This window comes from Poecilia formosa, unplaced genomic scaffold (genome assembly GCF_000485575.1).
Source record: "Poecilia formosa unplaced genomic scaffold, Poecilia_formosa-5.1.2 Scaffold360, whole genome shotgun sequence".
Taxonomy (NCBI): domain Eukaryota; kingdom Metazoa; phylum Chordata; class Actinopteri; order Cyprinodontiformes; family Poeciliidae; genus Poecilia; species Poecilia formosa.
Window position 1 is genome coordinate 449,321 of NW_006800299.1, and position 18,565 is coordinate 467,885.

General features: G+C 43.1%; 1 protein-coding gene and 1 long non-coding RNA gene across 5 annotated transcripts in view; one reads left to right on the plus strand and one right to left on the minus strand.

The window, feature by feature from the left end:
* LOC107833303 (uncharacterized) overlaps positions 1-5,759 on the minus strand; it is an 18,572-nt gene extending 12,813 nt beyond the window's left edge. Inside the window, exon 1 of the long non-coding RNA XR_001659026.1 lies at positions 5,673-5,759. This is a non-coding gene — a long non-coding RNA (uncharacterized LOC107833303). The remainder of the gene's footprint in view (positions 1-5,672) is intronic.
* aig1 (androgen-induced 1 (H. sapiens)) overlaps positions 5,602-18,565 on the plus strand; it is a 16,548-nt gene continuing 3,584 nt past the window's right edge. Inside the window, exons 1-4 of one of the 4 annotated variants that reach the window (XM_016662124.1) lie at positions 11,348-11,821; positions 11,959-12,084; positions 13,924-14,079; positions 15,340-15,441. In XM_016662124.1, coding sequence (XP_016517610.1) covers positions 11,681-11,821; positions 11,959-12,084; positions 13,924-14,079; positions 15,340-15,441 — 525 coding nt within the window. In that variant the 5' untranslated portion in view covers positions 11,348-11,680. Of the gene's footprint in view, positions 5,766-11,347; positions 11,822-11,958; positions 12,085-13,923; positions 14,080-15,339; positions 15,442-18,565 lie in introns of those variants that run through there. The other 3 variants (XM_016662125.1, XM_016662126.1, XM_007574748.2) reach the window with 3 other exon arrangements.

Sequence of the window (18,565 nt, forward strand, 5' to 3'; positions counted from 1 at the left end):
TTCTCTCCAGGTTCCCTCCATGTTCTCTCCAGGTTCCCTCCATGTTCTCTCCAGGTTCCCTCCATGTTCTCTCCAGGTTCCCTCCATGTTCTCTCCAGGTTCCCTCCAGGTTCCCACCATGTTCCCTCCAGGTTCCCTCCAGGTTAAACGGGAGCAGCTGAATCCAGATGTTTACGCTGCTCTCTGCTGCGCTGTTTGTCCGGACGACTCGCCCGGAGGAGTCTGGGCTGCTGCCATGGCAACAAACTGGGCAGACTGGGACAACGTCTCGCCTCTCCAGTCGGCCATGTTGGAGGACAGCAGCAGGAGAGACGGCTGAATATTCCAGATGAAAACCGTTTAAATTCAATATTTGTTTGGTTCTTAGTGACGCTTCCTCAGTTTGTAATGTGGAAAATAATTTTCTTCTCTAATTTGCATCAACATAACTTAGATTGGCAGAAAATCTGCTGAGGTTTTATATTTTGGGGTTATTTTAATTACTTTAAACCTAAATAATGAAAAACCTGTCACCACATTTCTTTGTGTTATTAATCTCATAATACATTTTTTGCTAAATCTGTTGGTGTTATTTAATTTTCTTTTTTTTTTCTTCCACCAGGTAAATATTCAAACATTTTCCGCTTATGTGACAGAAAACATCAAAATGTAACTTCAGCATTTTTCCTAAAAACAAAACAAATACAGATTTAATAACTAAAACTGTCATTTAGAGGATTAAATGGAAAAATGAAAAAATAAGATAATAAATGTCAGACAGTCAGAGCGAACACTGACAGACGGCTGCTTTTGCTGGATTTATTGCTTTGTTTTACTGCTGGTTTGTCATGAGTCGTTTTTGAATTTTTAAATGTTGCTACATTTATTATTAGTAACTTTTTCATATAAAAAAAGTCAAACTTGTCGTGAGTCGCCTTTTATTTTAAAGAGTAGCTAGCTGTATCGCTAGCCACTTGCTGATTTGTCATTAGTTTGTTTTCATTATTAAAAAGTTGCTACATTTATTGCTGGTTGCCTTCTCAATTTAAAAAGAGTCACTAGATTTGTTGTTAGTTTCTTGTATGTTTAAAAAACTTCATAATTAAACTGTGGAGCGCCCCCTGCTGGTCAGGGGCCCTAGAATTATCATCACTTTTCTCCCCCTTACTGCTCCCCTGCCTACAGGGGCAAAAACTTCATAGTTTTGTCACTTTTCAGTGTAGCAGCCGCTCCCACGGACCGGCGCACAGCTGGCCACGCCCCTCACTGGCTCCGCCCACTTTGGAGGAGTTGTGGGCGGGGCTTACGCTTGGACTCTGAGCAGCTGCTGACGCCGACATGTTGGCAGCAGCAGCGAGTCCGTCCTCCATCCGTCACACTCTGGACCCGAACAGAACCGAGCCGGATCCAGATCAGAACCGACTCGGATCCAGATCAGAACCGACCCGGATCCAGACCTGGATCCAGATCAGAACCTACCTGGATCCAGATCAGAACCGACCCGGATCCAGATCAGAACCGACCCGGATCCAGATCAGAACCGACCCGGATCCAGAACAGAACCGACCCGGATCCAGATCAGAACCGACCCGGATCCAAATCAGAACCGACCTGGATCCAGATCAGAACCGACCCGGATCCAAATCAGAACCGACCTGGATCCAGACCTGGAGCTGATGGAGAATTTTATCATCCAGTTTTGGTAAAAAAAGAAAAACGATAAATTAAATAAAATGCAAACGGAAATTATTGAGTTTGTTTCAATTTATCATGTGATTAATCGATTTATTGCCCTTTACGACAGGATCAGGACGTTCCATCTTTACTGAGCGTCTGATGATGGTGATCAACGCCCCCTGGTGGCGCGGAGGACGAACGTTTTTGGAGTTTGTAGAGTTTTAGATTTTTCTGTTTTTCTGTTGCATTGTTGTTCTGTCATTTGCAGTTTGCAGCGTGTTTGCACCTGTAGGCCACCGTAGTTTTGAGCAAAATCAGAAAATATAAAGAAAAATTAAATGTTTTATTTATTGCTGAGGTTAAGGGTGAACATGGACTCCATTTTCTTCTTCAGACCTGGGAAATACTCAGAATAACTTTCCATAACATTCAAAGAAAAGCAAACAGCCGCAGCAGGAATTATTTAGACATAATTTGGTCCAGATCCAGACCAGAATGTGAGGCAGAGCCGGGATTACCAGAACCAGAGGAATTCTGCTGAAGTAATCTGAATCAAATCCACGTTTTCCCCTCTGATAATCACTCCATATTTATTGATTATTTGTTTATTTATTCAGGAATTAATGGACAGTAATCCTTCATTGTCTGAGCCTTTGAGCTCTGATCCCTCTGAAGACAGAAACGTTTCCTTCACTAAAAAAAATAACATCTGATCCAACTTGAAAAAATGAGTTAATTTGTCTCAATAAATCAAATTATGTTTATGTGAATATTTGGGGTTTGTAAAGTTTTCATGTTAAAAATGTAAAGTTGAGTTTGAAAACTTCGTTAAATGCAATTTTTAAAGTTTCATGTCTTTCACAGCAAAAAATTCATTTATTTAACAAAGTGGAGTTCAGTTTTCAGAGTTTCATCATATTATTCAGACATTTATAAATATAACAAACTAAACACTGAATTTACAAACTAAATATTTAGTTTACCCTCTAATAACATTTAAATAGCAAATAATATTTACTACTAGCTAAATATTTAGTAACCAAACATTTTAAAGTAAATATTTAATTTAAAAAAATAAATGTTAAGTTTGTAAAATAAATATTTTTTACTTAACTTACTAACAAAATATTTAGGTTGCTACATTCATAATTAGTTAGTAAACTAAATATTTAATTTGGAAAATACATATTTAGTTAGCTAAATATTTACTTTGAACCCTAAATATTTTGTTAGATAACTAAATCTTTATCTAAAATGAACCTTTACGTCAGGCGAAATAAACCAAATGATCGCATTTAGTTTTTATTGTGTGCAGCTGCAGCAGCAGCAGCATCAACAGCAGCAGCTGCATCAACAGCAGCATCAACAGCAGCAGCTGCAGCATCAACAGCAGCAGCAGCAGCAGCAGCAGCTGCAGCAGCTGCATCAACAGCAGCATCAACAGCAGCAGCTGCAGCATCAACAGCAGCAGCAGCACCACAGCAGCATCAACAGCAGCAGCAGCAGCAGCTGCAGCAGCTGCATCAACAGCAGCATCAACAGCAGCAGCTGCAGCATCAACAGCAGCAGCAGCACCACAGCAGCATCAACAGCAGCTGCAGCAGCAGCAGCAGCAGCATCAACTGCTGCAGCAGCAGCCGCTCCTCCAGCGGCTCCGGGCGCCGCCGGTCGTTGCTCGCAGCCTCCCCGGCCGGGGCCCCTCTCTTGACGGCAACACGTCATGGAACATTCCCGGAACCAGCCAGCTCACCACCCACCATCCCTCCTGCCTCTCTCACTCACATACACACATACACGCACACACACACACACACGGACACACGCACACACACCCACACACACACACACATGTCTGCATGCTCAGGAGGGAGGAAGGCGCGATGAGCGGAGGAGATAAAGTTCCTCCCATCTGGAGGAGAAACTCCCGCAGCAACTGGAGCCGCGGCGGAGCGGGAAGCAGCTGCAGCTGCTGGAGAATCTGAGGAATGTCACTTTGATGTGAAACGAGGAAATACCGAGCAGAGAGCGGCGGGGTCAGCCTGCAGCCCGGACTCCTCACAGTCAAACTGAAACTCGCCGAAGCTGCTCTGCGATTCACAGCTTCCTCTTAAAGCGACAGTTCCCTCTTTCTACGGCAGAACCGCCTCGAACCTGAACGGACCGGGTTCAGTTTATACTACAGACACATGCATCTGGGGTAAAGCGCCTTGCCCAGGGGCACATCGGCATGAGGCAGGAGGAGCTGAACCCCCTGCCACTGAGGCACCAAATACAAGCAGGTCATCTGTCCTTAAAACAAATAAAATGTGATTTTATTAATCAAGTTCAGTTTTAAAACCTCATGAATGAGTCAGACCCAAACCTGCTCCGCCTGAATTCACTTCCAAAAAACAAACTGTTCATCAGAAGGCACTGCTAGCTCAAAAGCTAGCTGCGCTAACCCTAAAGCACTGATCACAACCACTAGTTCTGCTAACGCTAACGCGCTATGCCAGCACAACAGCAGAAGCTAACGCTAACGCGCTATGCCGGCACAACAGCAAAAGCTAATGCAAAGTGCTACCAGGCAGCTGGTTTTGACGATCTGAAAATCTTTATTCCGTTTATAGAAATCCGAAATAATAAAAAGGATTTTCCTGCTGGCTCAGCTGAAAAAATGTAAATATTTTAAAAACATCAAAGCTGAGCTGGATTAGTGAACATAACCCGTTTATTAACTACATGCAAACATCAAAAATAAATTAAAACTGTAATATTAAGCAGAAAACGTTTCAGAATCTGATTATTCTGATCTGATCAGGTCAACAAATAAACTGAAGTAAAATTCAGACAAACGCAACGTTTTCTGGCTGAAGAAACCCTGGAGGTCAAAGGTCAGCTGCAGGTCATTTTGATTTTCCACCGTTTCAGATTCTTCTGGATCGTCTGAAATCGATTTCTGCCCAGCAGACGTTTCATAATGTGTTGAGTTTTCACACCAGTTTGGACATTAAAGCATTAAAAAGTTTTAACTCATTTCATGACTTTTCTTCCTGTTTTCGTTCTTTGGAACCGGATCAGAATCTGAGGTTCTGATCCGGTTCAGACTCCACAGAGAAACAGAACCACAAATAAAAACTCAGTTTTAATTCACATTTCTTCACTAATCACTGAATGTGAAGTTTAATATCAGCCACAAGCTGAGATCCTGAACCCGGAAAGGTCATGAACTTTGAACTTTGAACCTGAAATTAATCTTACTTTAGTTTTCTACTCTCAAAATGTTAACATTCTTAAGTCATAATAAGGAATTTAAACGTTCTAATAAAAACATAAACACTAAAACTGTTTCACCAGGTTTCAGTCTACAGGGTCAAAGGTCAAAGGTCGCAGACGACGCAAAGAGATCTGGTTCAGGTCCTGAAATGGACCAGCAGGAATCACTGGAGCCAATCAGAACCAAATGACAGGAAATAAACTGGAATATTAATAAAGTCAAACTGAGGTCAGAGGTCAAACTCAGGACCCAAAGCTCTGATAGCTTCAGTATCAGTCATGGCTTTTTGCACTTTTACATACTTCCAGGATTTGTTTGATTTCTGCTGGCTGAACTGTTTAGTGCGGCTGGACAGTTTTCCCCAGGAAACAGCGGAGTGGCCCTTTAAAGCAGACAGGCTTCAATCAGACACCAACTTCAGCAGCGCGACTAAAATCACACCTTTCACTTTTCAAAGCTTGACCTCATCCAGCATGACCTCTGCCCCCCACCCCCTCCGTGTGCCCCCCTCCCGCCTCCCCCCTCTCCGGCCTTCGCTGCCGCCAAGCCGCTTTGGCTGCTGCGAATTCCTCAGGATGTTACGCAACCCGGGTAATCTGCATGCAGTGAAATGCTGCCCGGGGTATTCCCCCTGCACAGCGCTGCCCTTCCAGGCTAAACTGGTCAGAAAGCGGCGCGGATCGGCTGGCATGGCGCACAAACAGCCGCTCTGCCTCCGCGTTGTGCGTAAAAACCCGTCCGGGCAGGTTTGGTTGCTCACCTTCAGCCTTAGCGGAATGACAACAGCAGCAGCCCGCTGACAGTGGAGCCGATCCCGGAACGAGCCCTGGCGGCTCTCCGACAGCAGAAGATGGTTGGTAAAAATCCACAGCGGGCGCAGAAAACAGCGGAGCCGCACAGGAGAGGCGACGGTTCCGCGTAAAACCAAAGAAAAATGTCCGAAATCCGTTTTTAAAACGTTTGGTTTCCGAGCAGAGCGGAGCTGCCGGAGCGGCTCTGCTGCAGACAGACACAGTGATCTGGCTGTGTTGTGAGCCTCTAGCTGTGTGTGTGTGTGTGTGTGTGTGTGTGTGTGTGTGTGTGTGTCAGGGCGAAATCAGGAGACACACACGCACACACTCTGCTCACACGGGGGTTATTCCAAGCGCCACTTCCCAGAATAGCAGCAGAGAGGAGAGAGAGAGACGGAGCTGCGGACCGAGAGAGAGAGGGGGGGCGCGGGCACGTGCGCGTGCATGAATGTGTGTGTGTCTGAGTGTGTGTTTGTGACGTCGTCGGATCCCCCAACGCGCAACCAGGGCAGAGCGAGGGGAGGAGGGGCAGTGGCCGAGGAGGAGGCTCTGTCTGCCGGCGCAGAGAGCAGGATTCCCCGGTCACCTCCGGAGGCCGGGCCGCCGCTTCCCGGCGCTTCCCTCCAGCTTCACTCAGCGGCAAGACCGGAATTAAACACGTTATCTAACAGTTTATTGTTTTAAAAAATAATACAGAAAACTCTTCATGTAATTCAGATCCATTATAGGGGAAGTTAAAATCCCATCTCCATCCGGTTTGCATCACTCGGTCAAATTCAGTTAAATTTTACATTTCAGATTATTTAAATATGAAAATACAGAAAAGATCATTACTAAAGAATCTAGGTGCTATGTCCAAGCATCAGTGGAAAGCTTAGTGGAAGGAAGAAATGTATCAGAATATGCATAAATAGCTGTTGGAAGATTTTAAGTTTTAAGTTTAGGGGAGATTCAGAGGTTGAGAGTTATAGAAACACAAAACGGAGTTGAAAAGCAAAAAAATGGAATAAAATCTGGTTAAAAATCTGAATCAGCTGGAAACTGTAACATCAGGATAAGTTACATCCCTTTAAGCATCAGAATGAATTATAAAGAATTACGATTATTTATAATATGATCAGATGGTTTGATGGGTTTCTGACGTTTGGGTCAGAATTGGTGTAACATGAAGTCATGAATCCACTGAGCAGCTTACTGCTGTTTTAAGGCTGGCGGTGGCAGCATCATGGTGTGGGGAGTTGGGCCTCTTGGTGAGCATCATCTCCACTCCGCTGGCAGGATGACGCTCCAAACCTCAGACTGACATGTTGGTCCTGAAATACAAAATGATTAATCCACATTCAGAGGTAGATCACAATAATCTGGCTGCTAGCTTAATCACAATAATCATAATAATTATTATTATATTATTAAAACATGACCCGATTCTTGTCAGACTATTTATACTCAGATATTTGCTGATGTTGTGGTTATTCTTAAATCAGCTAAAGCTGCTGAGTAAGCATCTTGTGCCCTTTCTTCTGCTTTTTCAGAAGTTCAGCTGCGGCTGTTAAACTGCCTGCAGGCTGTTTACAAAGAAACATGGTCAAAGCCACTGTTGGTGCTCACTTCTGCTAACATGCTAATAGCAGAGCTAATTTCTAGCACAGCTAGCTTCCCCTTAATTAGTTTTTCCTGATGAATGTTATCTTTACTTTTCTATTTGTAAACATTCAGTCCAACATCTGTCATGAAGTTTCAATTAAAGCCTGTTCAAAATTATTATTGCCTTAGCTTTAGCTTCCACTAAATACCATGTTAGCATAGTGCTTGATCATTAGCAGAACTATGTTTCTGATGACTGCTTTAGTGCTAGCGCAGCTAGCTGTCCAGTTAGCCCATCACTACCTTGGGGTAAAAGTTTAATTTGACATTTGGTGACAGTCTGTGGCTGTAATTCACTGAGTTGTTGAAAATGTTCATCAATGCAGAATAATTTGTGCTGTGATATGAAGACTGAGTTTATTGTCCTGTTCTGCCTGGAAACAGATGATGCTCTGACCTGGACGGCATCCATCACTGCTGCCTCTCGCTCAGACATCGGTCTGCTCTGGTTCTGTTCTGGTTCTGGTTCTGTTCTGGTTCTAGTTCTGCTCTGGTTCTGGTTCTGTTCTGGTTCTGTTCTGGTTCTGTTCTGGTTCTGGTTCTGTTCTGGTTCTGGTTCTGGTTCTCTCTGGTTCTGGTTCTGGTTCTGTTCTGGCTCTGGTTCTAGTTCTGCTCTGGTTCTGGTTCTGTTCTGGTTCTGGTTCTGCTCTGGTTCTGGCTCTGGTTCTGGTTCTGCTCTGGTTCTGGTTCTGATTCTGTTCTGGTTCTGGTTCTGTTCTGGTTCTGGTTCTGCTCTGGTTCTGGTTCTGGTTCTGTTCTGGTTCTGTTCTGGTTCTGGTTCTGGTTCTCTCTGGTTCTGGTTCTGTTCTGGCTCTGGTTCTGGTTCTAGTTCTGCTCTGGTTCTGGTTCTGCTCTGGTTCTGGCTCTGGTTCTGGTTCTGCTCTGGTTCTGGTTCTGGTCCTGCTCTGGTTCTGGTTCTGGTTCTGGTTCTGCTCTGAGTCTGACCCGGTCAGCTGTGAGTGGATTAGCGTCCGCCGCCTCCCATAGGAGGATCACAGGGATGTGACCTCATCACGAGTGACCCTCGGAGTCCCCATAGCAACGCCGTGGCAACGCAACACCATGGCAACGGAGTGGAGCAACCTCTGATTCAACGCTTTGCATCTGCTTTTCATGTTCCCGCCTGCAGGGCTTCCTGGGAGCCGCAAAGATGAAAAATATGAATCATTAGAAAGTGATGTGATCTCCTGAACTGCTTCAAGAAAAATAAGTCTGTAAGTGACTCACTGCTGTAACGCTTCACTGAGCTGCAGAAACAGCTGCAGGCGAAGTTTTCATTCCTTTATAACAACGGAGCCAGGAAAAGCTAAACTGTTCATGTTTGTGAGCTTTATTTTGAAGGGTCACGTTTGTTCTGGTCTGGTTTAGAACTCTAATCTGTCTTACAGAATGAGTCTTATTTTGAAGGGCTGGTTAGGTTAACTTAGTAGTGCAGAACAGCTATGACATATTAAAGCTTTTATTTTGAAAAACCAGTGTATTTTTTCACAACTGTGGAACTTTACTTTGAAAAGCCAACATGCTCCAGTAGTAATGATGAACTCGCTTCAGGACTTTTCCATTTATTAAGAATTTTATTTTGAAAGCTAGAAGGAAGACTTGCTAACTTGCAGGTTCAGTTTTTCACTGATGTCAACAAAACTAATAGGAAAGGAAATATATCAGCAGTCGCCTTAGAGAAGGGTCAAAGGTCATCTGCAAACCACCTAAAGTCCAGACCAGAGAACGTCCCGACGTCAGAGCGCGAAGCTCAGAGAAACGGCTTCCATCTCAGACTCTACAGGCCTCAGTTAGCAGGTCAAAGGTTAAAGGTCATGACACTGAACCAATATGGCTGTTCTGGACAGCTGAAGGATAAACTCCTGTTCTCTCTGGAAGCAAGATGGCGGCCGCAGCTGACCAGGAACGCTGCCGTTATTCAAAGCCCTCTGACTCTTAATGGAGGGTTTCTGTGGGACTTAGTGGCAGATTGAGCTTCTGACAGAGAAACTGGAGCTGCTGCAATCCCAGCTGGTGAGTCACAATCAGACGGGAACTCCTGATCCTCCCAGTTCACGGCTCACCGACGATGTACAGGAAAGAAAAACAAGCGTGAACGAAGAACCTGCTGAGTGGCAGGAGGTGAGCAGTCTGTAGCAACACACACACACACAGAGACACAGAGACACACACACACAGAGACACAGAAAGAGAGAGACACAGAGACACACACACACAGAGACACACACACAGCGTCGCTTCGAGCTTTTGTCCTACAGTCAAACTGTAACGCGGTTGCAGGTTTACAAGACAAAGCAGTGCTGTGACAGCTGACTGATTACTAATGCTTACTCATTCACACACACACACACACACACACACACACACACACACACACACACACACACACGCCACACCTTAACTCCCACAGACGGACAGGAAGCTGCTGGTTGACACACATTCCTGGACGCCGGCCCATCAGAGGACCTGCTGCAGGCTGTGATTCCCTGTTAATCTGACTGTGTTCAGGTGTGGTCCAGGTGTTACGTAAAGGTGTGAGGGCAAAGGTCAAATCGGATGACATAACGGCTCCAGGAGGAACATATGTGGGAGAGTTCAGGATGAATGAAGAGAGGCGATCAAATTTTACCTCCTTATTGTTGCTGAAGCATATTTACCCTTTGGGAGTCGAGTGAACCGGAACGTTCTGGTGGTTTGGGGTGAAACAGCGCCCCCTACCGGCGGTCAGTATGCTGACTCCAATGATTTACTAGTCGCTCTACGGCCACAGTCAGAAATATGTTGGGTTATTTAGACAAAAATGTGGATTCGTTTGTTTAAAATCAAATTTTCACCATGTTATTCATTAATTTATTAATGTCACAATTTCAAACTAAATATTTAATTATCAAGTTACATCTTTAATTTAGCTAAATATCTAAATATTTGTAAGCCACATTTTCAGCTAAATATTTACTTTGGAAGAGCTAAATATTTTGTTTCAGGCTAAGTATTTAAGTTGTTAACTATTTACATTTGCATATTTAGTTTGAGTCTAAATTCCTTGCTAACTACATATTTAGCTTGAGGCTAAATATTTAGCTTACTAACAAAATATTTGACTCCAAACTAAACATTTAGCCATGAAGCTAAATATTTGTATTCAAACTAAATATTTAGTTTGTTAAATATTTTAAGATACTTATTTAGCTTGCCAACTAAATATTAAGCTCCTAAGCATTTTGTTAAAAAGAGAAACATTTTGTTATGAAGCTAAATGTTGAGCTTGTTAAGTAAATATATAGCTAAAAACTAAATCCTTAGCTAGCAGGCTAAATATTTATAGCCACACTGTCATGAAGTTGCAGCGGTGGTGAGTAAGAACACAGCAGACCCAGGAGATGAAGATGAAGTTTTAATGGTGAAGGAACAGCTCAAACGAGCAGGCAGCACAGTGAACGGGAAGCTAAGCTAGCCACTGGTAGCAACTGATCAAACAATGAGACTCCATAACGAGCTGACGCCGAGAAAAGACGGTTCTACTGTGACGACTAAAGACCGTATGTGCGCAACGCAACACGACATACGTCAAACGACTAGGAACCGACAAAGACACAGAAACACAGGTGACATAAAATACACAGAGGGTAATCAGGGAACGAGACACACCTGGGAACAAGCAAGGAGAAGACACAGAAACCCAAAATAAACACAAGAAAAACTCAAATCCACACACACTACATATTATGTTTGCTAAATATATGAAGCTAAATATTTAGCCTGATAGCTAAATATTTAGCTCCAAACATACATTTAGCTAAGAGCTAAATATTTCATTAGCAAGCTACTTTTTGTGTCTCCTAACTAAATATTAAGCAAAGTATCTGAAAGTAATAATTTAGCTTTTTAAATAAATATTTTTTCTCCAAACATTTAGTTAGCAAGCTAATAATTTGGCTACTTCCAAGCTAATGCTTCAGCTTGCTAGCTGTAAAAAATATGCATTATATTTATTATTATAAAGTATCTAAAATAGTGTCAAATGTATTCATGTTATCAAAGAAAAGCTTTTAAGATTATTCCGGTGTTATTATTCAGATGGTACTAAGTAATAATCCATATCAAGATTATTGAAAGTAGCCTTCATCATAATTTCCCGCCCCCTGACATCATCATCATCATCATCATCAACACGGAAGCAGCGGAGACCTGGGGGGGGCAGGAGAGGTGCAGGGAGACGGAGAGGACAGAGACATCCAGCTAAAGAGCCAGCAGGGACAGACAGGAGGACCGCGACAGACGGGCAGGTGTCTGGGGGAACAGCGGGACACTGAGACGCATCGACGGGAACATCATGGCGCTGATCCCCTCTCAGGTCCTGCGGGTCGCCATCCTGCTGTCCTACTTCTCCATCCTGTGCCACTACAAAGCGCTGGACATGCCGGCGCACCAGACCTACGGAGGCAGCTGGAAGTTCCTCACCTTCATCGACCTGGTCAGGCTCTCCATTGTTATTATTATTATTATTATTATTATTATTATCACTGGAGCATGCGCAGAGGCGCTGCTGCAGGATGATCAAAGGATCATGTTTCTCTCTTTGTTCAGTTGTACGGGGAAGGGGGCTGGGAGCTAACTGGATCAGAACCGATCCTTATGGTGCGGGTTGAAGCACTGAAACGGTACTGGAGTCGCGTTGGAAGCGACCACCGCGGTTCTGCAGAGGTCAATGTGCTGCCTGCGGCTGAACCGGAACAGGTGTTGGACTTTAAAATGCAACCTGTCATAAACAACTTCCTGTGAGCGGGAGCGCGCCGCGCGCACTTTACCGCTCTGAAACAGGATGAATAAGTAAACGTCACTATTATACTCACTAACTTCACGTTAATTACTACTTAATATGTCTAAATAATCCGATATTTAATAAAAATATAACAAAGCCTGTAGATTAATATGGGGCGCCGTTTGTAAATCAGTCAAAAGCGAACAGCGGAAATGTGGGTTTCACACTTAATATTTAATTTGCAAACGAAATATCTGAGGATAAACATTTAGCTAGCTAGCTCAGTAGCTGTCGTGATCATTGAAGCGACCATATTTAGCTAGGAAGCTAAATGTAGACCGGAATCTAAATATTTTTGTTAAAAGCTAAATATGAAAGCGAAATATTCCAAACTATTTATTTGGCAAACTAAATATTTGAGGCTAAATATTTAGCTTACTTACTAACTACTTAGCTCAAAACTAAATATTAACTAGCAAGTTAAATATTTAGTTAGCAAGCAAAATACTTAGCTTCAAACTAAAATTTTAATTTGCTATGTAAATATTTAGTTTGAAACTGTGGCATGCGTAAATGAATGAATAACACGGTGAAAGTATTCATATTTTTTCTTTCATTTCAGGCTAAATAACCCAAAATATTGCTGTTAATTTTTGATGGTGTAACTTTACAAATGGCACCCTTCCGATTCCAGGCTGCAGCTGATGCTAGCAGTATTTATTGTTGCTGTCAGTCATCTCTGTAACCTAGAAACCCTGACTGAGCGGTTAGCAGTAACAGCTCACATATTAGCCTTCAGAAGCCTGTTATGGATGCTGTTGTGAAATCTGTTTAAGGAGTGAAGGGACCAAACACAGCGTCCATTCAGGGAGAACAATGCAGCCATACAGACAGACGGAGGGCAGCGTCTACTGTAAGCTAGCAGAGAGGCTCCACTAAAAACCAGCTTCTATTGGAAAAACAAACTGACCCTCAGAGTCTCATCTGGTTCTTCAAATCTAAGATAATTTTATATAACTGCTGCTTTTAGCCTCCAGGTCTGTTTCGTCAGATACATACAGAGTCCTCGGTGCTGATTGAAGTGTCCAGAGGAAGAAATTCACATTTTACTGCAGCAGCACCTCACACTGGGAACTTCGGAAAAGTCTCAACTTTAATTTGACTTTATTGAATCAATGAAGAAAAAAAATCAGTCTAGGGATCAATATTAACCAATACTATTTATAGTTCATATATTTCCATACCCCTTTAGCGCCATTTAAAATGGCCAGTGGTAAGCACTCTTTCTCAGAACACTTCCTGCTAAATGCTAATAGCATCACTAATTGCTGCTTAGCCCCTTTGCTATCCCTGAGTTGGTCTTTCCAGATAATTTCTGAACTACTAATTTACTGGGCAGAATTTGTGGGAACACTTCCAGTAATTCGCCAACAGAGAAGTTAACTTTTAGCTTAACGCCTAACCACTTTTGCTAACTTTGAAAATGTTTAGCATAGCTTAGTGATTGAGTGATTTGACATGAGAAGTAGGCAGTCGACGGGCTTGTCTGAGTATGTGGGAGCAGTTTCATGAGTTTTCAGGTTGAGAGCTTTGGCTTACAGCTCCAGCCTCACATCCGCTGGGTGACATGTTAGACTCCCACAGGGAGGAAGAGGAGGAGGAGGGACGCAGGCCTCCTCTCCAGAGGTCATCCATCTCTGTGGACGTATGGTATCGACGGCGGTGTTTCATTACATGATGGAGGTTACACCCTGAGCTGCTTCTCTCTCGTCGCCGTCCAGCTGCTGCGCCTGATGCTGTGCTTCCTCCTGCAGGTGATCCAGGCCGTGTTCTTCGGGCTGTGCGTCCTGATCGACGTGTCCAGTCTGCTGACCAAAGGAGCCGACAGCAGGGAGCAGGAGCGCCAGCTGAAGAAGCTGATCGGCCTGAGGGACTGGATGATGGCGGTGCTGGCGTTCCCCGTTGGAGCGGTGAGGACGCCACACAGACGCCATGTTGGCCAGTTTCTTCCATTTATTTGGAAATTTCAGGCAGTTTTCCATAAATCATCCAGTCATTTGTTGGAAATGACCCTTTTTAACCTTTTATCCATCATGTTGGGTCATTAATCAGGTTGTACTGTAAAATATTTGATTGGTACTTAAATGTGTACACAAATCAGTGTCATATCTGTCAGCAAATGAAGCAGGAGGAAAATTAGCAAAAGGGAAAAAGTCTTCATTTCAGACAACATAACCTATCCATCCTGGATGAGCTGAAAAAGAGACTCTTGGTTTCCAAAAGTTAGAAATTAACTGTAGTAACTAATAATGAAGCACAAATTATCTTTGTATGAGGAGCTTTAGTTTTATTGACTTTTCTTACCTAAACATGGTAAAAGCAGCTCCAGATCAAGGAAGCTAGCGCTAATGCTAACGAGATGCTAATAACTTCCTTTGCAATACAAGAAATGCTCTAGACCAGAAAACTGACCAACCAAAGGAAGTTTTTTTGAGAAAAATAATCTTAGAATGATGTTAAATCTAATTAAAATATTGAAAATAATCAGAATTAGGAGTTAAAGGACCCAAACAGTTGAGAAAACGTTTAAAGTGGAAGCGGCGTGTTGGGCCTCCTGCTGAGAGCAGAGGAGGAGCCGATCAGGCTTTGGGTTCACACAGGTAACTCCATCCCCGCTGCAGAACATGTCCTGGCCTCCGTCCAACCGCAGAGGAACCGGTTGATGGTGCCTTCAGGGGCGTGGGACAAAAGGCTGCTGTGAACATGGATGAGGTTCCCGTTATCCAACTCGCCTCATCAGTGAGGTGGAAACCTTTTGGTAAAACATCGTAGCTAACTGACAGGATCAGCTGACATGGCCCAGTTCTTCTGCTGCTGGAAAATTGGTTTCCGTCTTTTAAAGACACAGTACGTCATTCCTTCTTAATCAGCTGATTGTTTCTACACGAGTTAATAAACATGAAGCCTAATTATTAACAGGAGCTGCAGCCAGACAGTAAGAACGACTTTACTGAATGTGTTGGAATGAAGAGGGTCCAACCGACCATCCAACCGTCCAACCAACCGACAAACCAACCAACCAATCAATCAACCAATCAGCCATCCAACTGTCCATCCATCCATATGGACGTTATGAATGATATTCTCTGATCTTCTTCTTCTCTGATTGGTTGGTTTGTCTCTAGTTTTTCTTTGTTCTTGTTTCTTACTTTGTGTTTTCTTCTTTCCAGTTTGTTGTGTTCACATTCTGGACTCTCTACCTCTACGACCGAGAACTGGTCTACCCGAAGCTGCTGGATAACTTCATTCCTCAGTGGCTCAACCACGGCATGGTGAGTGGGTTTGTTTCTCTGCAGCTCTGTGCAGCTTTGATGAGAAACATTAATCAGTTACATTTTTAATAAAGTCAAAACCAATCAGTTTCCTGATTATCCTGAAGTTTAGATTTCTAAGACCTAAAGTAGTTGTTGGGTAAAGTCCAGCTCCTGAAAAACAGTCCCACAGCATCATCCTGCCTCCACCAACCTGTCATAATTGACATGAACCAATCAGGTGAGTGCCGTTCTGAACTCCACCAAACCCAAAGAGGCAAAGAGGCGCGACTGATGACCGCAGCATGCTGCATCCAGAAGCTTGATGCGCTACACCAACATGATGTTTAATGGAAGATAATGCTAACCTGCTAACTTCCTCCATGTCGATACCCTGTGGCAATAGCACATGTGCTGCAACATGGTATGTCGCCCTCAACAGGGTAGATTGGTCATTGCACACCGCTTGTACAGTTTGTTTCCTGTAGAGCCGCAGGTGAACAACATGACCAGAGGAAGTGGAACTGCTGCACACAGTCCGCACCCACTTCAAAATAAGAGCATACTTGAAGAATTAAGTCAGTAACCAAAACTTCAATGCAGATGTTGAAAACAACCAACTAAATTAGTGCTTCAGAATTTAACTGGAAAATTGATTTGGCTAAGCTGAGCCGCTGAGAAAACCTCACAACAAATTAGCTCCACAATTAGCAGATTTGCTCACCTCTGTCAAGAAGAAAGTTGGAGGAATACTTCAAGTCTTTGACAACATTATCAAACAGCAGCATAATCACTCCTCCAGGCTCCCCCTGCTGGCCTGGAGGACTTGCGTTTTGCAGAGTTTCATACTTGCTGTTATTTTGAGGCATTTTTTCTGTGGTTGCAGCTTCACTTGTTTACATTTGTTTTTGTTTTTAGAGTTTGCATCGTTTGTTTTCATGAATGAATCAGAAGACCTGAATTCAGGGGTTTTGACCCGATGATTTTGGTTGATTATTTAGAATTTAGGCTGCTTCATTTTGCAGTCCAGGGAGTCAGAGTGTTTGTTTTATTGGTTAAAATCTTTCTGGATCTCAGTTCTGCATCGCAGAGCATGTAAAGCGAGACTCTCTGGGATCATTACTCATGTCAGTGGATCATGAGCTGCATAAGCCAGCTGATAACCGTTATCAGTCCAGGTCCACATCTGGATTTAAACAGCAGCTTTGATTCCCCATCAAGAGGAAGTAGGTTTAGTCAAATGTTGGATGGTGAGCAGTCGCGGCGCATCGAGGGCTGATAACCGGCGCGGCGAGGCGCTTCAATCAGCAGGTTAGATAATCTGAACATTTCTGCAGCAGCCTCTGATATGCAAAATGTTCCCGTGGCGCTTCCGGCTGCTGATCCTCGGAGAAGTGAGAGCAGTGTGTGTGTGTGTGTGTGTGAGAGACACAGAGAGATGAGGTCATCCCTTCAATGTTTCCCAAATCCAAAGAAACAAAAGCAACGTAACGTAGCAGAGCTGTTGCTATGAAGCTCAACAACTGCAGCACCGCTGAGGCCTTTGTGCTCAACACACACACACACACACACACACACACACATACACAAAGTGTGAGCAGGTTGGTGTGTGTGTTGTAAATATTTTGTGGTATACCATGGTGTCGGACTTGTTTGTTTATCCCTGCTGCCACGGTAACCATGTGGCCAGCGAAGGAGGGAGGAGTTGAGTGAATTCAGCTGGAGGCAGAAAGACACAATGATTTAATAATAATGTCATCTCAGACATAATTGTTCAGTAAACATGTGGTGAGATGATGTCACTGAACTGTCTGCATTCATTGACACGTTTATGTAAAGGTTCATTCAGGACGAGTTCAGTGGAGGGAAGAAAGCAGAAATTTTACACATAATTTTGGTTCTTATTCGCTCCTCAGTAGGAAGAACCATCATAATGTAAAACCAGTTAAACACCATAAAGTTTATTAACCAAAACCATTCAGCGTCAAAATAAATACGTTTAAGTACATTTAACTCAGTTATTTTTATTAGATAATGGGTAAATAAAACAACGTTTCCAGGTGCAATTAAAAATACAGCTTTGATAAAACCAAAGCACTCATCACATACAGCGATTCAGCTAACGCTAAAACGCTATGCCAACATGATAAACAGCAGGAGCTAATGCTAAAGCGCTATAACACTGCATTTAGCAGAAGCTAATGCTAAAGAGCTATAACAACACTGCATTTAGCATAAGCTAATGCTAAAGAGCTATAACACTGTATTTAGCAGAAGCTAATGCTAAAGCGCTATAGCTCTGCATTTAGCATAAGCTAATACTAAAGAGCTATAACACTGTATTTAGCAGAAGCTAATGCTAAAGAGCTATAACACTGTATTTAGCAGAAGCTAATGCTAAAGCGCTATAACAACACTGCATTTAGCATAAGCTAATACTAAAGCGCTATAGCTCTGCATTTAGCATAAGCTAATACTAAAGCGCTATAACACTGTATTTAGCAAATGCTAAAGAGTTATATTAGCATGTTAGTTTCAGAAACTCATGCTAAAGTGCTACATCAGGAGTATTTCATGGAAAGGGCTGACTTCAGGTTAAGTAGTCTGCTCTACAATCCTCAGCATCAGGTTCATTTTGACATCATTTATGTTTTAAAATGCCTCCATGTTGCTTTTCTAAGTCCACAGATCAGCCAGGTAAACTAATGGGTTAAAATTATAGAGAAAAATTAATTTAGGGGAACCTAACGGCGCAAAACATTTTCAAAGTTATCAAAATGCTAAATTAAGTTAGTTCTGCTAATTACGGATGGACTGATGAGATGATGCCAAAGTATAAAAACCTTTGGACCGTTCCTGAATTATTGGTCCGATTTGATGCAGATTTTCCTTCCTTGATTCAAGTTAATGAATCTGAAGAGAAAAGCTGAACGAAGCTCAAAGCGTGAAGAGCTTCGTCCCTCTCAGCCCCTGGCCGGGGCGCGGTCCGCTCGGCTTGTTTGGGTTTCCAGGAGAATCATAACAAAAGTTCTGCTCTGGGTTTAGTTTCTGGTTACATCAATGACAGGATGAACTCCAGGTCCAAAAGCATGAAGCTCTCAGTACATCACACACACACACACACACACACACACACACACACACA